This window comes from Hemitrygon akajei, chromosome 30 (assembly GCF_048418815.1).
Source record: "Hemitrygon akajei chromosome 30, sHemAka1.3, whole genome shotgun sequence".
Classification (NCBI taxonomy): domain Eukaryota; kingdom Metazoa; phylum Chordata; class Chondrichthyes; order Myliobatiformes; family Dasyatidae; genus Hemitrygon; species Hemitrygon akajei.
The window spans coordinates 38217702-38245350 of record NC_133153.1 but is presented as its reverse complement, the minus strand read 5'-3'; the positions used below and the strand labels follow the sequence as shown (position 1 = coordinate 38245350).

Below are 27649 nucleotides of genomic sequence, written 5' to 3'. Positions count from 1 at the left end.
TCAGCAGGCCAGACAGCATCTATGGGAGGAGGTAGTGACGATGTTTCAGGCCGAAACCCTTCATCAGGAGTGAAGTAACATGGGATGATTGAGGGGGGATAAGAAGTGGGGGGAGGGATGAAGTAGAGAGCTGGGAAGTGATAGGCTGGAAGGAAATGGGCTAGGGGGAAGGTGGAAAATTATGGGAAATAAAAGAGAAAGAAAGGTAGGGCTGGGGGGAGATTGTAGTGAGGGGGGAAAGAGAGAGAAAGAGAACCAGACTAAAATTATAGATAGGGATGTGGGTAAGGGTGGGGCAGGGGTATCAACAGAGGTCTGTGAGTTGAATGTTCATGCCGGCAGGTAGGAGGCTACCTAGGCGGGAGATAAGGTATTGCTCCATCGACCTGCGTGTGGCCTCATCTTGACAATAGAGGAGGCCATGGACAGACATATCGGAGTGGGAGTGGTCTGTGGAATTGAAGTGTGTGGCCACAGGGAGATCCCGCCACTGCTGGAGGACCGAGCGCCGGTGTTCGGCAAAGCGGTCTCCCAGTCTGCGGCGGGTCTCCCTAATGTATAAATGGCCACGGATACAGTATATCACCCCAGTTGACTCTCAGGTGAAGTGGTGCCTCACCAGAAAGGATTGTCTGGGGCCTAGGACGGTGGTGAGGGAAGAAGTGTGGGGGCAGCTGTAGCACTTCTTCCGTTTGCAGGGATAAGTGCCTGGAGGGAGGTTGAGGGGGGGGATGAATGGACAAGGGAGTCGCGTAGAGCAATTAATCTCAAGCAGCATTCAAGTGAAAGTTAGTAAAAGTGCGATAGTGGTTGGAAATCTTTGCCTCAAACCAACATTGATAAATTATAAAGAAAGTACGTAAGTTACGTGGATGGCGAACAGGAGCGGCGATAGACAAGAGAAATCACAAAATACAGTATATACGAGTTTGGCAACTTCCCATCACCAAAATAAAACTTGTTTATAGTGTATATTTACTTAGTCATACCTTAATCACAAAGCCTTAGGCACTTTAGTTGCTACTTTACCCATGAGGTAATGTGACATAAGTGTCACTAAGTATAAACATCTGGAGTTTTTCCTAAAAGTTGACAAATAGGCACTCACTTTTTCTGCATGAAGTTTTCTTTGTTCATGAGGTAATGCTGCTGCTTTGTCTGTCAATTTAAAACGAAGAGTTAGTCATGTTACACAATGAGCTGGAAGGATTCCCAGACCATTAGTCATATGTCAGCAATGCACACTTCAGATACAATTCTTCTACTCCTCTTCCTAACACTTTCCCAAAAAAAAACAGAGAACCATCATTAAATCCTCACAAATTAAGTAGAAACTATAATTTCAGCCGAATAAGAAATGAGTTCCATTGTGAAAACTATGTTATTCTGTGACTCATTAATGTCAAAAATACAGAGTATGCAAAATATAAATTTAAACTCCAATATTAAAGATCATATGAACAGCTGCTGCATATCACAAGTCCTGGTTACGTGACCATTGATGCCAGGCAGACAATCTCTGAAGAGTATTGACAACGGCCGGGGTCACCTGTCTTGTAAACACCCGACCCAGAAGGCGCAATGACGAACCACTTCTGTAGGAAAATATGCCACCAACAATCATGGTGAAAAACCATGATCACCCATGTCATAATGATGATGATGAAAGATTATCTTTATTGACAGATGTACATTGAACAGCTACATAGTCTGAGGAAGTGTTGGGGAGGCCTGCAAGTATTGCCAGGCTTCCAGTGCCAAGATAGCACATCCACAACTCACTAACCTGTATGTCTTTTCAGAGTGGGAGGAAACCAGAGCACCCAAGTGGTCATGGGAGAATGTACAAACTCCTTACAGACAGTGGCAGAATTGAACCATGATCTTCTGACCGCTGGCACTGTAAAGTGTTATACTAACCGTTATGCTACTGATTTAAATATTTTGTCTCACACACGCACACCAACATTCCAAGTTCATGAAGAACAGTACTCAAAGGTCATATCCCAAGATAAGCAGACTGCTTACACAGCAACTTGAGTTGAGGCAGGTCACAGAAAGAGGAATTTCCTTAATTTTTGTGAAAACTGTTTCCAAAGCAAGACCCACCTTTCATTTGCTTAAGCTTTTCAAATAAACGCTCAAAATTTTCACAATCAACTTCGCCTGTAGTAAGAGTGGCAAGCTCTTGGATATCCAAGTGTAATGTTGGATCTGCTAGACAAAACAAGCAGAGAGAACATCAACTGAATACTGATTAAGTTAACAGTACTCTGGGGGGGGGGGGGGGGGTGGAAAGAAGAGATTTGATATAGCATACCTATAACACTGTCCGTCTGAGGAGACGTCCTACTGGTGTCCTCTGTAAGTGATTCATCATCAGGTTCTGTAAGTCTGTGGTACTGGAGAAAACAGAATAGTGATTGAGTGGATCACTCAGGAGCAGATATATACAATGTTAAGTATATAGCATTAAGTTTGTCATATAATGCACCCTTTATTGGGCAACAGTATTTGACAACAGAAAGACACACTTACACAAAATACAAACAGCAAAGAATCAGGCTATTCAGCTTAACCGAAACTCAAAGCAGTAACAACTTTCACATTCTAATCATTCTTTAGTTCAAGAATATTCTACTCAATTTATTGGTAACAACCTCATAGACACAGACATTAACACTAGTTTTTATAAGCCTCAGATCCAATAGATTAGTAATAGCATTGCTGATCATTTGAGTCGAGTATGACATTTTCCCAAGGCAGGGGTTCCAAACCTGGGGTCCATTGTCCACCCCTAGCTTAATGGAATTGGTCTATAGCATAAAAAATGTTGGGAACCCCTGTCCTAAGGGCTGCCTACTGGTGGGTCCTCGGGTGGCTGTAGAGGCTGATCTGAGATGCACATATTCTGGTGAGGGCCTTCCAGACCTCTTAATCGTGCCCTCTTCACCACAAGACTTGCTCTGGGATGTCAGGGCAGATTCCCTTAATGGAGAACACTTAACAGACGTTGTTTAACATGATGCATGGGTAGCCATCATGTGGTCCTTAATAGATCGGGATCAGGGTCCAGTGGCATTGAATGCAGGACAGCCAGGGGTCTTTACTGCTGCAGCCTTCCTCCACTTTCACTGCTGTTGTGATGTGTTATCATCTTCTGCCAGTTCCACCGTTGAGATCTTGGTTGAATCACTTTGTCTGGATCCTCCCCTTTGACCGTAGAACTATGGGTGACCCCTCCAGGAGCTAAATGCAAGATGGCTAAACTCCAGGCAGCATCACTCTTGGGATCTCAGGAACTCACAAGGCACTTCATGACAAGGTGACGACCCTCAGAGAAGTGGAACAGATCAGTGATATGGTCTTACATGTAAGGATCCTTATCCAAGCAAACACTGCTCACATGCAAGGTTGGACAGCAAGGAAACAGTGTTCCACCCAAGCCAATGAAGGACTACTTTACAGCAGCAAGCTAAATTCTCTCAGTTAGCAGTGTGGACCCTAGTTAATTATTTGCTGCTATAATCCAGGGTTTAGAAGGTCAATTTTCAGCACTTCAGTTGAGGCCAGCTACATCATTATTGACTGGGAATGTAAGTTAGTCTCTTATGGGCTTAATGGCTTAGCACAATAATCAAAGCTTTAAAAACCCAGAGGGCACTTGCAAATATTGATTGGCAAATGTTTTACAATATTACCTAACAGCTTGGCCTGGTCCACTGAACTAAATCAAAGATTCGCAGAACTGTACAGTAAAGAAACCAGATTTTTCAGTTCACCTTGTTCATGCTGACCGCTCCTGGCAGGCCATCTTTTATTGTGTTCAGTTCTGTTCGCCTCATTACAGGAAGGATGTGTAGGAGATTTACCAGGATACTGCCTGGAGTAGAGAGGACAGGTTGAGCGATGTAGGGCATTTCTCTTTGGAGCAAAGGAGAATGAGGAGTGACTTGATAGAGGTGTTCATGATGATAAGAGGCATTGACAGAGTGAATAGCCAGACTTTTTCTTAGGGCAGAACTGCGAATATGAGGGGGTATAGTTCTAAAGTGATTGGAAAGTATAGGGAAGGGATGTCAGAAGTAGTTTTTAATACCAAGACAGTGGTGGGTGCGTGGAAAGTACTGCCAGGACTGGTGGCTCACGTGTACAAAGTTGCAAAGAGTAGTGGGAGACTGGAGGATTGGGAAAACTTTAAAAAGCAACAGAGAACAACTAAACAAGAAATAAGGGAAGATAGAATACGAAAGTAAATTAGCACAAAATATAAAAACAGATAGCAAAAGTTCTTATTAATACATAAAGCAGAAGAGGGTGGCTAAAGTCAACGTAGGTCCCTTGGAAGACGAGAAGGGGAAATTGATATTGGGTGATAAGGAAATGGCTGAGGCATTGAACGACTATTTTGTGTCGGTCTTCACGTCTAATATGCCAAAGATGGATGTTATGGACAAAATGGGAGGTGAGGACCTGATAAGTCACCTGGTCTTGATGGGATGCACCCCAGGGTGCTGAAGGAATTGGCAGAGGTTATAGTAGACATATTGATAATCATTTATCAAAATTCTCTAGACTCTGGGCAGGTTCCAGCAGATTGGAAGACAGCAAACGTCACACCACTTTTTAAAAAAACGATGTAAGCAAAAAACTGGCAACTATAGGCCAGTTAGCTTAACATCTGTAGTCAGTAAAATGCTTGAAGCTGTCATTAAGAAAGAAATAATTAAACATTTAGAGAGGAGTGGTTCCATTAGACAGACGCAGCATGGATTCAGAATGGGCAAGTTCCTGTTTGATAAACTTACTGGAGTTCTTTGAGAACATAATGAGGGCAGTTTATGGACAGATCAGCCATGATCTTATTGAATGGCAGGGCAGGCTCGATGGGCCAGATGGCCTACTTCTGCTCCTATTTCTTATGTTCTTATGTAAAGGAAGATACCATAGAACTATAGAACACTACAGTACAGTACAGGCCCTTCAGCCCTCCATGTTGTGCCCACCCATATAATCCTTTAAAAAAAAGAACTAAACCCACACTACCCCATAACCCTGCATTTTTCTTTCATCCATGTGCCTGTCCAAGAGGTTTTAGCCTCCACCACCATCTCTGGCAAGTCATTCCAGGCACTCACAACCCTCTGTGTAAAAAAACTTAGCCCTGATGTCTCCCCTAAACTTCCCTCCTTTAATTTTGTACATATGCCCTCTGGTGTTTGCTATTGGTGCCCTGGGAAACAGGTACTGACTATCCACCCTATCTATGCCTCTCATAATCTTGTAGACCTCTATCAAGTCCCCTCTCATTCTTCTACGCTCCAAAGAGAAAAGTCCCAGCTCTGCTAACCTTGCTTCATGTGACTTGTTCTCCAAACCAGGCAACATCCTGGTAAATCTTCTCTGCACCCTCTCCATAGCTTCCACATCCTTCCTATAATGAGGTGACCAGCATTGAACACAATACTCTAAATGCGGTCTCACCAGAGATTTGTACAGTTGCAACATGACCTCTCTACTCTTGAACTCAATCCACCTGTTAATGAAGCCTAGCTATCCATAGGCCTTCTTAACTACCCTATCAACCTGTGCAGCGACCTTGAGGGATGTATGGATTTGAACCTCAAGGTCCCTTTGTTCATCCACACAAGTAAATGACCATTAATCCTGTACTCACTCTTCCGGTTTGTCCTTCCAAAATGCATCACCTCACACTTGTCCGGATTGAACTCCATCTGCCATTTTTCTGCCCAACTCTGCAGCCTGTCTATATCCTCTTGTAACCTTCGACCACCTACAGCTCCATCCACAACTCCTCCAATCTTCATGTCATCCGCAAACTTACCCATCCTTCTGCCTCTACATCCAGGTCATTTATAAAAATCACAAATAGCAGGGGTCCCAGGACAGATCCCTGTGGCACTCCACTAGTCACATAAGGGATATTTAAGAGGATACATAAAGGATATTTAAGAGGTTCTTTGATAGGCACATAGAACATAGAAATATACAGCACATTACAGGCCCTTTGGCCCACAATGTTGTGCCGACACATGTAACCTACTCTAGAAACGGCCTAAAACTTCCCTACTGCATAGCTCTCTATTTTTCTAAGCTCTATGTACTTATCTAAGAGTCTCTTAAAATACCCTATTGCATCTGCCTCTACCACCGTCGCTGGCAGTACGCTCCACACACCCACCACTCTGTGTGAAAAACTTATCTCTGACATCCCCCATGAACCTACTTCCAAGCAGCTTAAAACTATGCCCTCTTGTGTTAGCCATTTCAACCCTGGGAAAAAGTCTCTGGCTATCCACACAATCTATGCCTCTCATCATCTTATACACCTCATGGATGAAAGAAAAATGGAGGAACACACAGGATGGAAGGATCAGATTGATCTTGGAGTAGGTTAAAAGTTTGGCAGAACATCGTGGGCCAAAGGGCCGACAGTGTGCTAAAACAATCTCAATTCAAAGTCACCGGAGACTCACTCGTACAGTACTGTGCTGTTCTTTGATCCCTATCAATGTTAATCCTATTTGCCTACACTAGGCTTTTATCCCCCTACACTCCTCCTATCCAAGTAACTGCCTAAATGCCTTTCAAACATTGTAATTGTCTCTTCCACATATCTGACATTTTAGGACATCGACTGAAATTCTTGTACAGTATTGCAGTTTGCAATCATACCTGGACATCAGTTAATTATTACAGAATCGCTTACTTCTTGTGTTTCTGCTTCAGTTCCACTGTTTTCAAGTACACCAGTTAGACTGCTGAGAATTCCAAAATCCTGAGGCCTATCTAAGAGAGTAAAAGTGGACATAAATTCTTTTATGTTTCATCAAATATTAGTATACCAGATTACGATCAAGACATGCTTTGTCTTGAACCAGTCCACGCCTGTGGGCTTACACTTGAGTCCCAACAATAACAGTTCAGAAATGGGCATCATCATCCCATCAATCAATCTGATCAAAAGTAGATTAGATATTTTTGAGGACTGGTGCCCCCAAATTGACTTTAAGCAATACTTTTAATGACACCACAACTTTACAAAATCTGGCTAACATGCATTATTTTCTACAAATTCGAGAAAACAGGTACTTAAAACTTCACCTTTAAAAACAGACTGAAATTCAGCCTTTGAAAGGGGAATGTAGAAGAGCAGACACAACTATTTTACACTTGGGCAGCATGGATAATGGAATCATTTAATACTAGCAAGCTAAAAATCCCATGATAAAGACATTGTGGAAGATGTGTTAATGTGTTAACCTATTCAACTAAATTTCACTCTGTGAAATTCAAACTACAAATCTTTGAAAGATTAGGATCAGATTTATTATCATTATTTATAAGATGTGAAATTTGTTATTTAATGGCAACAGTACAATGCTATATTACAAAACTAATAAATAGTACGAAAAATGGTTTGGGGGCTGTGGAGACAGAGAGGTTGAGACTTTAGGCAGGTTAACCATGATCATATTGAATAGCAGAATAGGTTTCAAAGGTTATGTCCTAATTCTTTTTATTCTTGATTACTAATGCAAAAAGAAAATATATTCAACAATCCAAGTTAATTTTCATTTCAGGTGCAGTGAACCAGGCTCCACTATTGTTGGAAGTCCTCTTTGTTGGCTGCATGAATTCCAAGGGAACTACTGTGTTTGGATGGTTTCAATTCTAGTTCATGTCATAACTTGTATTTTCATAGATACCCCAAGGATGAAGGGAGTGGAAATTGGAGCAATATAGTTATTATTCTAACACTGGGACAAAGTAATGATCTAGGACTGATGAGTTTGATTCAGTTTGAAGAGCTCTACTTCTCAACTAAACTCTTAATAATAATCTTTTTAAAAATTTGTAGTTCATACCTGTTTTCATCTCAACATTTGACCATACATTTGCATTCAAGGCTTGAATAATTCTCGTTACACCAGTGGATTCAGGGAAGTCATCTGTGTGGATATTAATAATTCACAATGTTATTTAAAATTCCTCTATAGAATATGTAACTTCAAGGAAAATACAAAACAGGAAACAAATATGGTACAATGAGACATTTGACATTAAATGAGACATTTAAAAGACTCTGAGATAGATACATGGATGTAAGAAAAATGGAGGGTTGTGGGCTGTGTAGGAGGGAAAAGTTAGATTGATCGTGGAGTAGGTTTATAAAGTTTGGCACAACATCATGGGCTAAAGAGCCCATACTGTGTGGTACTGTTAGACAACAAGACCATCAGACATAGGAGCAAAATGTTCACTATTCCAACATGACTGATTTATTATCCCTCTCAACTGCTTTCTCCCTGTAATCTTTGATGCCCTTCCTCATCAAAAACCTATCAAACCCCACTTTAAATCTACCCAATGACTTGCCCTCCACAGCTGCTCTATGTTCTTAAATTCAAAGCTTTGGGTTGAGGCCCTGTATCAGGACTGAGAGTGGAGAGGGAGGTAGCTAAAGAGACAGGGAGAGGTGATTCAGGAGCTGGTGAGTGAAAGGTGCACCAAGGTTAAGGAAAGGTAGGCAAGATGGAGAAGGGGGGAGGAGTTGGAAGATAGAGGATGATATAGGAAAGCAGACAAAGGAATAATGGTGGGGGGGGGGAGGGAGTTGATGGAACCTATCACCTACCAGCGTGCCCTCTCTTCTTTATAAATGTACTTTGAACTTAAAATGTAAATTAGTTACCTCTCCTTTCCATTCTGCTCTGACAATTCCTCCCTCCCACCTATTGATGCTGCACGACCTGCTGTGTTCCTCCACCAGTTTGCTTTTTGCTCTAGATTCCAGGATCTGCAATTTCATGGATCATTATTATTATGCAATGAATTGCTAAGATATGTACTTGGATACAGTTTTGAACCATGGACAGTATTTTTTCTTGTATTTCTGCATCATTGATTTTTCATCATTGTTAAAATGCTTTTATTAAAAAAGGTAAACTCTCTCCTGTTTCACACTCGCTTTCCTGTTGATATACTAGATATACTTCCCAAGCATGGCATTGGCTAATCTCTGGTCCTTTCAATACCTTACAAAGAAAATTTACATGGATGTTGCTGGGTCTGGAGGACCTCAGCTATGTGGAATGATTGAATAGGTTAGGGCTTTATTTCTTGGAATGTAGAAGATTGAGAGGAGATTTGATGGAGATATACAAAATTATGAGGAGTATAGATAGGGTAAATGTAAGCAGGCTTTTTCCACTGAGGTTAAGGGTGAAAGGTGAAAAGTCTGAGGGGAACTTGAGGGGAAATTTTTTCACTCAGGGTCATGAGTGTGTGGAATGAGGTCCCAGCACAAGTGGTGCACACGAGTTCGATTTCAGCACTTAAGAGAAGTTTGGATAGGTAAATGGATGGTAGGGGTATGGAGGGACATTGTCCTGTTTATTAGTAGCAAGCTTTCCTTAGAATTGTACCCAATCTCTCTTGCAATAAACCTTATAACTGTCACTATTTGCGTTTGCATACTAACCCTGAGCTTCTCGTACATCACACTATTTAAACAATACACCAATATTCTACCCTTACTATCAAAGTAGATAACTTCACATTTCCCTTTATTACCTTTCACATCTTCCCACAAAAATGACCACACTTTCTCACCTATTGTTGCATGATCAGCAGTACTGGTTACTTCATCTAAGCCAATAAAACAGTTTGTAAATATTACCTCTTTGCAAAGGCCAAGCTAAACATTTCTGCCCAAGAACAACATACAACATTTAAAAAAATTAAGTTAACACAACCTATTTGTACAGGCTAAATCTGCCTGTACATGAGGAAGAGTTGTACAGAGGAAGAATGAGGAAGAGTCATACAGAGTTTCTGATGGTTTAATACTGAATTAAAACTTATGCCATTTCTTAAGAAAGAAACAAGTTAAAGTGCAACGTTCTCCACAGCTAAGGAAGGTACACAAACACAAGACACTGGATCACTAGGAACAAGGCACTGCCAATCACAACTAGCATCACCTGGACAGAAAAGATGGACATAGAAAGTTGTAACAAAATGAAGTTTTCAGTTCAAACCATTGATTTTATAGCAGTAATATTCTAACTGGGTAGTGGGGTGGAGATATGTCTCTACCAGAGGAAGTGTAAGGCACACCTTCCCTCCACTAGCCTGCAGGCCACCATTGGGAAACCTGCTTAGCCCATGACGATCTCTAAAAGGTATAGATAATGGCTGGGGTCAACTGTCTTGTAAAGACACTGCCCAGAAGGAGGCAATGGCAAACCACTTCTGTAGAAAAAAGTGGCCAGAACAATCATGGCCACGGATTGAGAAAAGAACAAGAACCTCAGTGTGAAGGAGGTCTTCCCCACTGACACAGATTAAAGATGGATTGAAGACCATGCTCGCCCACGTCATACGACACGGCACATAATGATGATAAGTATTCTAATACATAAGAAAACAATTCTCCTTATTCATTTCAGCTCTTGATATCCTGTAATAATAATTCTGAAAATGCAAACATACCTTCTTCATCTGGCAATTCTTCTGGATTGAGCTCCACCAATTCAAAACCATGTTGAATACACCACTGCTGTGCCGCTTGTCTGCTTACCCCTAGGAGAGGAAGGGTGATCAGATAACCCAAAAAAAAACTTAACTATTCTGTATAACTGTTAATTAAACCAAATACATGGCACATAGATTAGTACATGGAAAGACAATGTTGCCATTATAGAAACTTGGTGAAGAAAAGGGTAGGAATAGCAGCTCAGTGTTCCAGGATTCAGCTGTTTCAGAGAGGGATGTAAACGAGATGGTGGAGTTGCACGACTGATCATGGAGAATGTCACTCACACTGCATTTGGAGAGGATGCCTGAAGGGCTCATTCAGCAAGGCAATATGGGTAGAGCTCAGGAATAAGAAAGATGCAAACACTATGATGGGTTTATCCCTATTGATAGACCTCCCAATGGTCTGCAGGAAGTATAGGAACCAATACGAAAGTAAATGATGCGAAGATGCAAAAGCAATGAGCTTTCACTTCCTCAATACTGACAGGGACTCCACTGGTACCAGAAGATTAGATGGAGCAAAATTTGTTTGCTGCACACACAGTCCAACTAGTCAAAAGTTTAAGTAAATTTATTATCAAAATAAGTACCGTATATGCCACTACATACTACCTTGAGATTCATTTTCTTGTATTTATAGGAAAATAAAGAAATAAAATAGAACTTATGGAAAAATATACACAAAGTCTGGCAAATAACCAATCTGCAAAAGAAGACAATTGTGCAAATAAAAACAAAAACAATAAAAACATGAATTGTAGAGTTCTTGAAAGCGAGTCTGTAGGTTGTGGAATTCAGTTCAGAATTCAGGTGTGTGAAGTTCTCTATGCTGGTTCAAGGGCCTGATGGTTGAAAGACACCTGTTCCTGAACCTGGTGATGTGGAACCTAAGGGTCCTGTACCTCCTGCCCAATGGTATTATCTACAGAAAGGGGTCATTGTATTAGGAAATGAACCTGGCCTTTATTGGTTGGGACACTGAGTATGAAATCACGAAGTAATGTCACAGCTGTACAAAACTTTAGTTGGGCCACATTTAGTGGACTGTGTGTAGTTTTACTCACTGCATTACAGAAAGGATGTGGAGGTTTGAGGGAGGGTCTGATGAGGTTCACTAGGACTTTGCATGAATCAAGAAAATATTACTACAAGAAAAGGTTGTACAAACTTTAAATTCTTTTCTCTGGAGTGAAGGAGACTGGGGGGGGGGGGGGGGAAGCACCTGATTGTATATAAAACTATCAGAGCCATAAAGAGGGCAGAATGTAGAGTCTTTTACCAAGGGTGATGTGAAGGATGAAGGTAAGCATAAAACTGGGAGAGCAGGTAAAGGTGAAAAAAATAGGGGTTTTATTACCCAAAATGTTTACAAACTCAACAGAACTGTTCTAGAGTCCAAACTTGAATCAGCTAACCAGAACAGAACTTGGTTACAACAACATAGCAAATACTCCTCAAACCAAGAGACACCACTCATCTCCTGACTGTGGGTTTATATTCGATGCTGGCCAGTCCATTGTAAATTGCAGGGGAGAGAAAACATTCCTCTCCTTTAAAAAAATGACATAAATGAAGCAGCTCCAGAGAACACCCCTCTGGGTTTGGCACAATGGCACAAACCAATTATCCAGCCTCATCTACAAACCCCATTTCCAGAAAAGTTTTCCAAAATGCAATAAAAACAAAAATCTGTGATATGTTAATTCACATGAACCTTTATTTAACTGACAAAAGTACAAAGAAAAGATTTTCAATAGTTTTACTGACCAACTTAATTGTATTTTGTAAATATACACAAATTTAGAATTTAATGGCTGCAACACACTCAACAAAAGTTGGGACAGAGTTAAAATAAGATTGAAAAGTGCACAGAATATTCAAGTAACACCAGTTTGGAAGACTCCACATTAAGCAGGCTAATTGGTAGCAGGTGAGGTATCATGACTGGGTGTAAAAGTAGCGTCCATCAAAGGCTCAGTCTTTGCAAGCAAGGATGGGTCGTGGCTCACCCCTTTGTGCCAAAATTCATGAGAGAATTGTTAGTCAGTTCAAAAGGAACATTTCCCAATGCAAGATTGCAGAGAATTTAGGTCTTTCAACATCTACAGTACATAATATTGTGAAAAGATTCCGAGAATTCAGTGACATCTCAGTGCGTAAAGGGCAAGGTCGGAAACCACTGTTGAATGCGCGTGATCTTCGAGCCCTCAGGCGGCACTGCCTAACAAACCGTCATGGTACTGTGACAATTATAGCCACCTGGGCTAGGGAGTACTTCGGAAAACCATTGTCACTTAACACAGTCCGTCGCTGCATCCAGAAATGCAACTTGAAACTGTATTACTCAAGGAGGAAGCCATACATCAACTCTATGCAGAAACGGCGGCAAGTTCTCTGGGCCCGAGCTCATCTCAGGTGGACCGAAAGACTGTGGAACCGTGTGCTGTGGTCAGATGAGTCCACATTTCAGCTACTTTTCGGAAAAAATGGGCATCGAGATCTCCGTGCCAAAGATGAAAACGACCATCCTGATTGTTATCAGCGAAAGGTGCAAAAGCCAGCATCTGTGATGGTATGGGGGTGCATCAGTGCCCACGGCATGGGTGAGTTGCATGTATGTGAAGGTACTATTGACTCTGAGGCGTATATTAGGATTTTAGAGAGACATATGTTGCCATCAAGGCGACGACTCTTCCCGGGACGTCCACGCTTATTTCAGCAGGACAATGCCAGACCACATTCTGCACGGGCTACAGCAGCGTGGCTTTGTAGACACAGAGTGCGTGTGCTTGACTGGCCTGCTGCCAGTCCAGATCTATCTACTATTGAAAATGTATGGCGCATCATGAAGAGGAGAATCAGACAACGGAGACCACGGACTGTTGAGCAGCTGAAGTCTTATATCAAACAAGAATGGACAAAATTCCCAATTGCAAATCTACTACAATTAGTATCCTCAGTTCCAAAAAGATTAAAAAGTGTTATTAAAAGGAAAGGTGATGTAACACAATGGTAAACATGCCTCTGTCCCAACTTTTGTTGAGTGTGTTGCAGCCATCAAATTCTAAATTTGTGTATATTTACAAAATACAATTAAGTTGGTCAGTAAAACTATTGAAAATCTTTTCTTTGTACTTTTGTCAGTTAAATAAAGGTTCACGTGAATTAACATATCACAATTTTTTGTTTTTATTGCATCTTGGAAAATATCCCAACTTTTCTGGAAATGGGGTTTGTACTTTGGCTGGTGTAATGCAACAGCTCAATCGTTTGCCAGGTTATCAGGAGGATGGTCGGCTACAGGACACTTTAATATGCCCAGTTGATGGTGCAGCTGGTAACTGCAGCCGTCACAGGTGGAAATGAAAAATACTCAAGTTCATAGCTGTAAGAGAGGGGGAAAAGATTACAGAAGATTTCTGAGGCATGCTTTTTTAAAATGAAAAGAGTGACAAGTGGCTGAAATGGACACACAGGGGAGTTCATAGACACAGATATGAGAGCAACGTTTAAGAGCATTTTGACAGCCAGGCAACAGTAGGGGAAGAAGGGATATAGACATGTGTAGTTAATATGCAGTTTAAATTGACATTATGGTTGACACCGATATTGTTCGCTAAAGGATCTGTTCCTGCACTGTACTGAATTTTCATTTGCCATTTAAAAACAGTGAATTTCTGAACTGATTACATTTTCTATTTAAATAATTAAATGCTGCACCTAATTTGACTGTTCTAGTACACTACTGGTTGGCTTTCTATCTTTTACACTCCTCCAGAAACAAGCTCATCCAGATTTCCTGCATCTTATCCCCCATGTAATTCACCAAATCAATCCCAACTCCACTCAAATACACATGCTCCCAGTTTCAACACGCCTCCAATTTAAACTCAAAGTTGAAAGTAAATTTATTATCAATGTACATGTATGTCATCGTATGCAACCTTGAGATTCACTTTCCTGTTCACAGTAAATACCGGAAACAAAATAGGATCTTTGAAAGGCCATACCCAACAGGACAACAACCAAATGTGCAAAAGACAACAAACTGCAAATACAGGGTTTTTCCAGGGTTGAAATGTCTAATAAAAGAGGTCATGCATTTATGGTAAGAGGAAGTAATTTCAAAGGAGACATGAGGGGCAAGTTTTTTTAAACAGAGTGGTGGATGCCTAGAATGCACTACCTGGGGTGGTAGAGGCAGATGCTGTACATTAGGAACGTTTAAAAAACATTCAAACAGGCACATGAATATGAGGAAAATGGAAGGAATTCAACTGAATTGACTTTACTTCTTATATCCTTCACATACATGAGTAAAAATCTTTATGTTACATCTCCATCTAAATATACAATGTGCAATCATAGTAATTTATAATAAATAGAACAGTTAATATAACATAGAAATACAGTCGGCCCTCCTTATCCGCGGGGGATTGGTTCCGAGACCCCCCCCCCCCCCGCAGATACCAAAAAACACGGATGCTCAAGTCCCTTATTTAACCTGTCTCAGTGTAGTGGTCTTTAGGACCCAGCAGAACACCGGACTTTATTTAAACTGTCTCAGAGCGGTGGTCTTTAGGACCCGGCGCAGCTCTGAAACCACAGTGTTTCTGTTCACGAAAATAATCATGATCACGATTGAAAATAAGGTGGAAGTAATAAAGCGATCGGAAAGAGGTGAAACGCCATTGGTCATTGGAAAAGCGTTAGGCTACATCAGTCAATGATCGGAACAATTTTAATGGAGCATGTGAAAGGCCCTGCCCTGATGAAAGCTACAATTATTACTAAGCAACGCAGTGGTTTAATTATTGAAATACATGTGTTTCTTAAGTGTTTTATATGCATAGAAAGGTAAAATATATACTAAATACTAAGAAAAACGTTTGACGCTAAATAATACCAGATGTACCTGTTCCGACTTAAAGATGGACTCAGGAACGGAACTTGTTCATAACCCAGGGACTGCCTGTACTTTTAAATCATCTCTAGATTACTTATAATACCTAATACTATGTAAATAGTCGTTATACTGTATTGTTTAGGGAATAATGACAAGAAAAAATAGTCTGTACATGCTCAAACAATGAGTGCTGGAGAGAGAATTTCTGGGTTTTCCTGATCTGTGGTTGGTTGAATCTGCGCATGCGGAACCCGCGGATAAGGAGGGCCGACTGTACACTCAAATCAGTGTGAGTTAATCAGTCTGATGGCCTGGTGGAAGAAGCTGTCCCAGAGGCTATTGGTCCTGGCTTTTATGCTGCGGTACCGTTTCCCGGTGGTAGCAGCTGGAATAGTTTGTGGTTGAGGTGATTTGGGTCCCCAACAATCCTTCGGGCCCTTTATTCACACCCATCTTTGTAAATGTCCTGAATCATGGGAGGTTCACATCTACAGATGCGCTTGGCTGTCCGCACCACTCTCTGCAGAATCCTGTGATTAAGGGAAGTACAGTTCCCATACCAGGCAGTGATGCAGCCAGTCAGGATGCTCTCAATTATGCTCAATTTGATTACTAATTTAATTGGTTTAACATAACATTATGGGCAGAAGGGCCTGTTCTAAGTTCTAACCTTCAGCAAAAAGGCTAAGTAAAATATCTAATTATGAAGTATAGAGAGTTGCATAGATTACCATGGTAGAATTTTTCCCTACATGAATAAATGCCTCCAATTTGGAGGGGAAAACAAATCTAATGTCCTGTCTAAGCTAAGATGGAGTATTGGTATTACGGGCACCGGACTAGGAACGTCCCTGCCTGCCCACACACAAGTGAGTGGCTTAGAAGAAAAAATTGTGTTCCAATTATAAAATGAGCTTTCCCCCTTTTCCTTTGGTCGTTCCAGCTAACTACCAAAAGTTCAGGTGATCACCTTATTCGTGCTTGCATTTAAGATTTAAAGTACATTTATCATCTTAGATCTATTCTTCCACAGACAGCCATGAAACAAAGAAACACCATGAAACTCATTCAAGAAAATATCACTCAACGCATGAAAAAGAACTAATTGTGCAAACAGCAAAAAGCGAGCGACCACCACATAGAATATCAAACATTAAACCAGTAGCATTCAGTCTAGTTCAGTCCAGCACCACGCTGTGCCACTAGCCAATGCAGGCTGCAGGGCCATTCTTCACTGAAGCGCCCCAGTCCATGTTGATTGCCCCAATCAAACTGCTCAAATACAGAAAAAGAGCAACCAGAATCTAGGAACTAATGCAACATAACCTCAAAGTTCCCCAAAATGGGTCCACAGCCTCACCAATAAATCCTGGGGAGGTGGATCCCAAGAACCCTGCACTTTCCTCTGAAGCAGCTAGTAAGAGAGAGAAAGACTGGTCAGATGCAGGCAGACAGCGCCAAACACTCGTCTGTCCTCCACTCCTGTCCTCGAGAACTTCAACCTTGCTTGACACCTCAATCAGAGAGAAATAATGGAGTTGATCATGGACTTATATCCTCAACACCTAAATTGGAGAGAAGCAATATGCTCATGACCCATCTCCAGGCAAAGTACATATTTTGCTTGAATATTCTTGGTTTCAACACTTTTTTTAGTGCTTCTTTTATCTTTTTTTAAAAAAAGGCAGGCAGATGCTCAAAACAGAAAATGAATTGCTTTCAGTAGTTTTGTGGGTTCCGAAGTGACTGCTGAGGCCAAATATGACTGCTTCTGCAGATGGGATAGATGGTGCCCAATAAACTTGGTGGCTTGTGAGTTGATAGATTCCTTCTACCATTTGAGAAGCCCTCAAAAGGTTTTTGAGTGCTTCTGACACATGGATGTAATACACTCCTTCTCCACTATGAGCAATCATGAGTCAGGGATTCTCAACATTCAATGGGGATGTCATGTTTTTTTTCAAGAAAGCTATAGGCAATTTTTCAATTGGATTCCTCTCTCCACCTGGGAATCTCTTCCTGTGATAGAGCTTGGAATAAAATGTCTGTTTGGGGAATTACTGAATGTTATTGGATTATTAATGGATGTTGTCAATCAAAACACGTAAGAATTACTAATAGCATGGTCAAATATTAATTTAACGCTTGTGTATGATCCTAAGGAAAAGTGATGCCTTTCAAAATGTGAGCACTGCTTTCCTCTAAGTAGCAGTAATACATGTCCATAGTACTGGCTATGACAAAGTAATATTGTTCGGACATGATCCTCACCCTGACCTTGGCTGGAAATAAAAGCAAAGAAACAATGTTCAAATCACATTATGTTATAAGGGATATGAAGTAAAGTTAAAATGTATTTTTCTAATTTTCCTTGTTTATGCCAAACATTGCTGAGTTTGGTTTGATGAGCAACAGTACCACCCTCAAATGGCATTCCTTTGTACAAGTCCAGACAGTGATTGATGTTTAGTGACTGTATTATAATTGAGGGACACACACTCACAAAGTTTTGGAGGAACTCAGCGGAGCAGACAGCATCTATGAAGAGGTATAAACAGTCGATGTTCAGGCTGAGAAACTTCATCAGGACTGGGGAGAAAGGGGGAAGAAGCCAGAGTAAGAAGGTTGGGGGGATGGGAGGGAAAGGAGCACAAGCTGACAGATGATAGGTGAGGCAGAAAGTAGGTGAGTGCATGGGAAGAGTGGATGAAGTAAGAAGCTGGGGGATAATAAATGGAAGAGGTAAAAGTTTGAAGAAAAAGGAATCTGACCAGAGAGGGCAATAAGCCAGAGGAGAAAAGGAAGGAGGTGGTGATGGGCAGTTGAGGAGAAGTGCAAGAAGGGAACCAGAAGGAGGAATGGAAAAAAAAAGTAATAAGAGGGGAGAGAAATTACCAGCAGTTACGCAATCAATGGTCATGCCATCAGGTTGCAGGCTATCCAAATGGAATTAGAGTGTAGCCTCATCATGGCAGTGGAGTAGGCCATGGACCTCTATGTCCTACAATTAAAGATACTCATATCTCAAGAGAGGTTGAAGTCATTAGCATCAAACTGTGAAAGGAATGTTCATGATCTTCAGCTGTCACAAGTAAGTGGCATTGGTGGCAACGTCTTCACTTGCTTAGAAGTTTGCAATGATGCAGCATGACATGTAAAACTTTGACAAACTTCCATAGATGTGCAGTGGAGAGTATACCGACTGGTCATATGCGACCTGATATGAAATCACCAATCTCCTTGAATGGAAAAGCCTAAAAAATGTAAAGGATACAGTTCAGTCCATCGTGGGTAAAGTCCTTTCCACTACTGAGCACATCCGCAGGAAAACAGCATCCATCATCAAGGACCCTCACCATCCAAGCCATGCTCTCTTCTCACAGCTGCCATCAGGAATGAGTTACAGGAATCTCAGGAACCACACCACCCATGTTCAGGAACAGTTATAACCCCTCAACCATCAGGTCTGGAACCAGAGGGGATAACTTCACTTGCCCCATCAATGAACTGTTCTCACAAATTACAGACAAATCAAGGACTTTTCATGTCATGTTCTCAATATCTAAAGTTTGTTTATTTATTTGCTATCTCTTTTATCCCCTTTCTTTCTTTATTTACATTGTTTGTTATCTTTTGCACAATGATTGTTCATCCTGTTGGGAGCATGCATTGTTTCATTGTGTTTCTTGTATTTATTGTGATTATCTGCAAAAAAAAAAGAATCTCACGGTTGTATATGGTGTATTTTGCTTATAAATTTACTTTGAACTTTGAAGAAAAAAGCTGAAAATATTCCCTCCAAACTAATGAAGTACCAAACTGTATAATGCATTTTGTTCATTAAACTGTTTCCTTTTTGGGACGAGAGAAAGAGAGGGAGAGGGGGAGAGGGAGAGGGAGAGGGACAGGGAGAGGGAGAGGGGGAGAGGGAGAGGGAGAACAGATCGTAGTACAAATTATCATCTCAATATACCAAATTTGTATTTAATGTCAAAAGTAGAAACCAAGCGAATACCATTGTCTGAAACCCTGTCACACACCAGAATCAAAACTTCAGGCGACCATTCCTGAGTTAGAGGAAGCCAAGTAGATACTTCATCAAGACCAGAACTCTGGGGAAAAAAGAACATTTCAAATTAATATCAAAAGGTATGTCAAAGTTGAAACATGAAGAAATATTAACATTGGCAATGTGTAAGAAATTCCTACACTTTCACCCCACCCAAACACAGCTAATTTATTTAATTTTATTTAGAAATGCAGCAAGGTAACAGGCCCTTCTGGTCCAATGAGCCCGCTCCACCCAATTACACCCATTTGACCAAATAACCTATTAACCCATATGTCTTTAAACTATGGGAAGAAACTGGAGAACCCAGTGGAAACCCAGGCAATTACAGGGAGAACATACAAACTGCTTACATACAGGTGCAGTATTGAACACGAGTCGCTGGCACTGAAATAGCATTATGCTAACTGTGGCACTACCTTGCCACTTTAAATAGTTGGTTCTCTGGAATTCTACACAGATAGAACATAAAATAGCCAGCTTGAAATAAATCACTTCCTCTGATAAATTCAACGGAAACTGGGAAACTGCAATATTATGCAGAGCAGTTCGAGGAAACTTTGTTGGGCAGCTTGACGGAAACAATGAAGTTGCTCTATGCTGTATTGTTTAGAGAAGTACCCACCATTGGATATAAATATTTGAACTCCAACAACAACCAAAGTTAACAGCATCAAGATTTCACCCAAGAACATATTAAAAATGTGGAATTAGAATGATTTCTAAACAGTTAAGCCAATTTTTATTTTGTCATGTAAAGTGTGAGCGTGGAGTAGCAGCAGCAGAATTATGCTGTACACTTTAGAAGTGCAGCATTATTGACAGAGGATAAAAAGCTTTCATCGTGACTGAGGACAAACATATGCAAAAAGAACAACCTGTTTACTGTTCTCAATCAGATCACAAAATAGTAGAAGACAAAATTTTCCAATTTCCTTCCATCTATAGAAAATTGATTTGGACAAACAAGAGCATAAAGTATAAATAGGCTCTTGACTCTAATCCTTGTACTCTCGGCTATGACAGTAATCTGTTATTAGAGATAACAGCCTGATTGTTCAAGCTGTCTCAATTATTAAGTCATGGTAGATACTAGGAATCCTACCTGGTGAATTACTCAATCTCAACAAAGCAAAAAGGAAGAGATTTATAACAGTTTTCCTGGGTATAGATAAATATATCCAGCAACACCCTCTTAAAAGTCCATGCTTAACACAGATGTCATGAAACAGTTAGTGCTGATCAGAAGTGATATCTCCTTCTGGCTGACATCGATATCGACACACTTCAAAGATGCAAGCTTGGCCCACTGCTCCACTCTCTTCACACTCAAGACTATGCAGCTATGCATAGTTCAAATGACATCTATAAATCTGCTGATGACATGACTGTTGTTGGGAGAATCTCAAGCAGTGACAAGGAGGTATACAGGAGTGAGACAGATCAGCTGGTTGTGTGGTGTCACAAGAACAACCTTGCACTCAACATCAGTAAGACCAAGGAGCTGAATATGGACTTCAGGAAGGGGAAGTTGATATGTCAGTGATATTAATTCTGATTCTGAGAGCACCATAGTCGATTTGGCTCCAGCTTCCTGCAGTGAAAATGTTTGCTGACATGCAATTGAGATTCACTAGAACAGGGGTTCCCAGTCTTTTTTATGCCAATCAGCCTTACTATTAACAAGGGATGCGTGGATCCCAAGTTGGGAACCCCTGCACTAGAAGGACAAAGAACCTGTGAGTATTGAGTAACCGTGGAACAATGCTTTCCGAAGAAGTTGGGAGAACATTGGCTAAAAGAAGTGGGAAAAAAATCTAGCATATGTGAGTAAAATAATAGTGGACTTTCTTTGTAAAACATCGGTGTTTAATTTAGCTGCTCACTAGTATAAACAGTGTAACTTCACTAAGTTTCCCCAAGTGAATTCAAATGCCAGATTATAATACTGGCACTCAGTACATCTGGAGTAAGCAATATTGTGCTGCAAAGGAGACTAACTGTGGTCTAAGATTTAAGTTTACTTTAAACATGGGTGGTTTAGTGGAAATGATTTGCACAGTTCAAGTTCAATTTATCACTTCTTTACACCTCCCACATTTTCAATGAAAATGGTCAAATGAAATTGGAGCTGCTTACACTTGCATTACAGACTGCAAATTAAGAAACTGCAATTTCAGTACTTTTGATATGGCTTGCCGTCAACTGCTCCCTGATCCCCACACAGTACACAGGACACAAGTAATACTGTATCCTCAGAGGTAATAAAGATATAATAAGAACCAGGTTTTCCTTACCGTTGTGCTGTCAAAGTAAATCACAAAGGCCTCCACCAAGTCAGCAATCTCCTTTGTCACTTTGAATTTGTCAGACACCACACACAGCTGAACAGTCGCAGTGTAATACTTGTTATCTATGGTCCATGGGTAACATCGAACTACATTCCTGGGGCCAGTGTATTCTGGAATGTCATCAGCTCCAATAATGTCTAAAAAGAGATCAAAAATTTTAAGAGAATTATTTACTGATTGTCAAGTTTAATCTGATACACAGTAGGGAAGAGGAAGAACAATGTTGAGGCTTTCCTGCTCAACTTCAAACTTAATCCCTAATGCAGGGGGTTCCAAGATGCTAAGGCTCCATGGCATAAAAAAAGGTTGGGAACCCTTGCTCTACTTGAAAAAGACCTGGAGCTGATGAATACAATCACAATACAGATGCATTGTCTGCCAACAGTTACCACCATCAAATCATACATATTGTGGCTAGGTGAATGTAGTCATCACATAATAACCTCTAAGAATACAAGAGGAGAAATAACTGGAGGTTAGAAGAAAGTGAAGCCTAGATTTATCAGAATACAAGGTCATCTCTTTGGTACAGAAATTAAGTGGAATTTCTTTACCCAGAGAGTGGTGAATCTGTGGAATTCATTGCTACAGATGCTTTCATTGGGTATATTTAATCAGAGGTTGATAGGTTCTTGATTCCTAAGGGTTTCAAAGGTTATGGGGAGAAGGAAGGAGAATGGGGTTGAGAGGTAGAGCAGACCTAATGGGCCAAATGGCCTAATTCTTTTCCTATGACTTATGGTCTTATGGTCTAAAAATTAGATTCTCTCAATTTTAGCCATCAAAAGATAACACATTTTTTTCATGTTTGATTCAGCAATTTTTGTAATTTAAGGAAAATTAAAATTGCATTTATTTTTTAGTCAGCCAGTGGCAGTCTGCATTAATTCAAACTGATCACAGTTGTATCAAGGCATTAAGTTCTTTGGGAATTTTATAGCTGCTGCAGTCAGTATTACTTTTAATTTCCCACTTTGAAGAGAATGCTGAAGCACTAAAGCATAGAGAACAATACAGAGATTTAGCAGTAAATAAGTAGTCCTGATGAACAGTCTTGACCCAAAACGTCTACTGTACTCTTTTCCATAGATGTTGCATGGGCTACTGAGTTCCTCCAGCATTTTGGGTGTGTATTGCTTGGATTTCCAGCATCTGCAGATATTCTCGTTTGTAATAAGCAGAAAGACTATTCAGGACTGTTCCGCCTACTATGCTTTCGTGCATTCAGGCTTGGAGATGCCGAAAACGGCCAGGAATGAAACTGAAATGATTTCACTACTTCAACAAGTTAGAAACTATGAAGAATTTGAAGGTATTGATAATCATCTAGACTGCTATCTTTTGTCCCCATCAGACACTCAGCTCTCACCTGTGGCTCCAAGTAGCTATTTGCATGCAACAGAAGCCAAACCAGGTGAGGGTAATGGCAGGAGTCATACTCTGGTGAAATAGAAACATGCTTGTCCTAGAATGCAAAGTCAGCTCCAACAGACTGGACAAATGAGATCTACGGTGAAATCCAAAGGCCAGGAAGGCAGTTCTGTGATACTTCTTGGAGAAGAAAGAGCATGAAAAGGCACAGAAGAAATCATGGTCATCCATTGTAACCAGACCCCAGTAGTGACGTCTACTCATATCACTGGATCTGGATATCTGAGGTCAAGAGAGTGGGACTGCCCCCATATAATGGTTTTTCCACTTTAAAAACTCTGCCGCACAGGTTTCCTGTCATCATCAGATTTGAAGGATAACCACCAGCAGTATTGGTAGTTTTATAATATGTTCTGTATCACATTTAAATGCATAATTTGTTACTCAGATAATTGGTAGTTTGTCTTATTTTATACCTTTTTTACTGTTTCCACGAAACTTTGGTTATTTGGGCAGCCAATTAACTGGAGCAGAATGTACTGATCCTGATGTAGCCCAATTAACTGGATTCCACTGTATACCTAATGACTTGACCTCCACATCCACTGTCGTAATGAATTCCACAGATTCACCACCCTCTGGTAAAGAAATTCCTCCTTATCTCTATTCTAAAGGGACATCCTTCTATTCAAAGGCTGTGCCCTTTGGTCCAAGACTCTTCCACTATAGGAAAGATCCTCTCCATGTCCACTCTATCTTGCTCTTTCAATATTCAATAGGTTTCAATGAGGAGCCCCCACCCATTCTTCTGAACTTTTGAACAAATAGGCCCTGAGCCATTAAACACTCCTTATATATTAACCCTTTTATTTCTGGGATCATTTTCACGAATCTCCTCTGGACCCTCTCCAATGCCAGCACATCCCATCTTCGACAGGGGGTCCAAAACTGCTCACAATAATCCAAATGTGGTCAGACCAATGCCTTAGAAAATCTCATCATCATATAGAAACATTGAAAACCTACAGCACAATACAGGCCCTTTGGCCCACAAAGCTGTGCCGAACATGTCCCTACCTTAGAACTACCTAGGCTTTACCCATAGCCCTCTATTTTTCTAAGCTCCATGTAGCCATCCAGGAGTCTCTTAAAAGACCCCATTGTTTCCGCCTCCACCGCCGCCGCCGGCAGCCCATTCCATGCACTTACCACTCTCTGTGTAAAAAAAACTTACCCCTGACATCTCCTCTGTACCTACTTCCAAACACCTTAAAACTATACCCTCTTGAGCTAGCTATTTCAGCCCTGGGGAAATGCCTCTGACTATCCACATGATCAATGCCTCTCATTATCTTGTACACCTCTATCAGGTCACCTCTCATCCTCCGTCGCTCCAAGTAGAAAAGGCCGAGTTCACTCAACCTATTCTCATAAGGCATGCTCCCCAATCCAGGCAATATCTTTGCTTTTATATTCTTGGCCTCAAATAAATAAGCAATACAAATTTATCAGTCAGTCACTCAAAAATTATATTTAAAGGCACTCTAGGCAACAGATTCCTTTTCAAGACATGTAAGACACAAGTGCGATGAGACATATTATGCTGTCAACAGGAGATTCCTGTACAGCCCACAAAAGGTTGGCAAAGCACCAATGGAACGTTCACACTACCTCACCATTTGTGCTTGTAAGGAATTGGAGCAGAGGTAGGGGATTCATAAAAACTCAGTGCTCTGCAGTTTAGACCAGGAAAAATTATTAGCTGCAGCAACTTGCATTTATGGACCAAGCAAAGAATTAAACAACATGGCAAATGTAATCCTATACAACTCCTAGGAAGGAGAGGTAAATTGGGATTGTTGATAAAGACTACCAACAGAAGTTTTGGACAAGCAGAAGATTCGTTCTTTTGTTATGTGCTGTGTCATATGACATGGACAATCATGGTCTTTCCATGACTGTGATTGTTCTTGGTAAATATTTCTACACAAGTAGTTTGTCATTGCCTTCTTCTGGGCAGTGTCTTTACAAGACGGGTGACCCAAGCCACTATCAATACTCTTCAGAGATTGTCTGCCTGGCGTCAGTGGTTACATAACCAGGACTTGTAATATGCATTAGCTGCTCATATGGCCATCCACCACCAGCTCCCATGGCTTCACATAACCCTGATGGGGGAGCTATGCAGGTGCTACACCTTTTGCCCAAGGGTAACCTGTAGGCTAGCGGAGGGAAGGTGCACCTTACACTGCCTTTGGTCAAGATGTATCTCCAACCCACCATCCAAAAAGCTGAAGATGAAAGATGGAAAATGATTGGGAGAATAATTCCGTAGATGAACATGGAAGATGCCAATATGTTAAGGTAGATATGCAAATAATATTATACAGGTGAAAGTAGACCATCTATGGGAAGATGATATGTAGTTGGAAGCTTAATTTGTACTGAGCAAGATGCCTAGGGAACAAACTGACTGACTTCAGTTAGAGAAAGGGATGGAAACTAAATGTAAATTAAGGTATCAAGTGCATGGCTGGCCCCAAGATGGTTATTTTCCTATCCATAATCCAATCAAAAATAGACATTGGACAAAGTCATAACATAAACACAGCAGATATATAAGAGAGAGAGATAGAGAGAGAGAGATAGATTGAGAGAGATTGAAAGTGAAGCTAGCCCCATGTCTGCACATGATTTTACAAAGAGGCAGAATGCAATCTCAAGTGACAAAGTTGGAGAGAACACCACTGCACAGTGCCATGTCCCTGATCAACAAAAATACAGTGAAACTAAGCAAGGACAGTTCTAACAAGCGTCAGTGTGTTGATCACCCACATCAAGGACTGCAGTAATTTGAGGAAAGGAAATGAGGAAGAATGCACCATACTGGTAACTTTATAAAGGTGTACAAGATGATAAGAGACATAGATCAAGTGGATACCAGAGAATTTTCCCGGGTGGAAATGGCAAACACAAAGGGGCATAACTTTAAGGTGTTTGGAGAAAAGTATAGCAGAGATGACAGAGGATAGTGCCTGTGTGAACACACCGCCACGGGTGGTGGTAGAGGTAGATACATTAGGTGTATTTAGGAAATGCTTAGATAGGTGCATGGATGTTAGACAAATGGTATTCTGTGGAGGATGGAATGGTTAGATTGCCCTTCAGAGTAGGTTCAAAGGTCAGCACACAACATCAAGGGCTGAGCGGCCTGCACAGGGCTATAATGTTCTATAACACAATAGTTTGCACCTGGTTCAAATTCAGTACAGGAAAGTATGCACCATAATAGCTGGAGAAACCAGACTTGAGATGAGCAGAGATATTATTAGAGTGAGAGTATTGTATAGCACAGAAACAGGCTCTTCAGCCCATCAAACCTACGCCAATCATCATACCCATCTATACTAATGGCACCTGCTTGCATTACTCCATATATCTATAAATCCTGCTCATTCAGCTACCTGGTTACTGTTCTGGCCTCTAGAGGTGCGATTCGCTTTGTATAAACATCTGAATGTCGTACGCTACAATGTCAGCTTCCAATCCGAGCAACATCGATCGCCAAGCCCTGGAAGTCAGGTCAGAACATGATGCATTGATTGCACCTTCGTGACGCTCAAGCAAAACCACAATCAGCATAACTGCAGCACGAGTCCGTGCTAGAACTGAAGCGACAAGAATGAGAGCAGCGAATGTCAAGCAGGAAGTTGAAATGTAAATGGAGAAAACTCGTATAGACATGGAGAAAGCTAATGTTGAGGCTATATTGAGTGCGCTGAAGTAGGAGCGTGAAGATGAGGCTGCAGAGGCAAAGGTGTATGAAGTAGCTGGTTGTCTAGGACGGTGACTGAAGAACCATTGGTGAAAGTCCTCAGATATGACATGGTTGCTCAACAGAGGATGATATCAAAGCGACAAAGATAGGAACCAGCTTCCTGTCGTACTTCATCCAGTCCTCCTCCTGAACTTGCATCTTCCACTTCAGATTCAAACCTGAAGAAAGATGAGCCCTCTCAGCACAGAGAAACTGAACTGGGCAAAGGTTCATGGACAAAGGAAGTGCAGTGCATCACAAAGCAAGAAACTCTCCGAATCCAAAGTTACCCGAGTGAACTCTTTTCTCTTTCTTGACTCTTAGGTACCTCACCCAATTGTCATTCTAGGTGAACACTGTGTCATCACTCTGCTTATCAAATATTACCACAAGCAAGTATGTCATCAAGGCTGATGTTCTTGAAACAAGAACAGTTAGAAACTATGTGATAAGGCTTTCAAGACTAGTCTCTGAGACTGCCCTTCTTTTGCCAAAGACTTAATGAAATGAGCATCTGACTTTTAGTTTCAGTAGTTAAGCTGACATCCCATGGTTGCCAGGTGGGAAGT

The 27649-nt window shown here is 41.0% G+C and overlaps 1 protein-coding gene across 2 annotated transcripts in view; it reads right to left on the bottom strand.

The window, feature by feature from the left end:
* aagab (alpha and gamma adaptin binding protein) overlaps positions 1 to 27649 on the bottom strand; it is a 58953-nt gene that overhangs the window by 3491 nt on the left and 27813 nt on the right. The window contains exons 2-9 of one of the 2 annotated variants that reach the window (XM_073032638.1): positions 21839 to 22029; positions 19488 to 19584; positions 10519 to 10608; positions 7890 to 7973; positions 6731 to 6810; positions 2321 to 2402; positions 2110 to 2217; positions 1109 to 1158 (exon numbers count right to left, since the gene is read on the bottom strand). In XM_073032638.1, the coding sequence (XP_072888739.1) occupies positions 1109 to 1158; positions 2110 to 2217; positions 2321 to 2402; positions 6731 to 6810; positions 7890 to 7973; positions 10519 to 10608; positions 19488 to 19584; positions 21839 to 22029 (782 nt within the window). The remainder of the gene's footprint in view (positions 1 to 1108; positions 1159 to 2109; positions 2218 to 2320; positions 2403 to 6730; positions 6811 to 7889; positions 7974 to 10518; positions 10609 to 19487; positions 19585 to 21838; positions 22030 to 27649) is intronic. The other variant, XM_073032639.1, reaches the window with a different exon arrangement.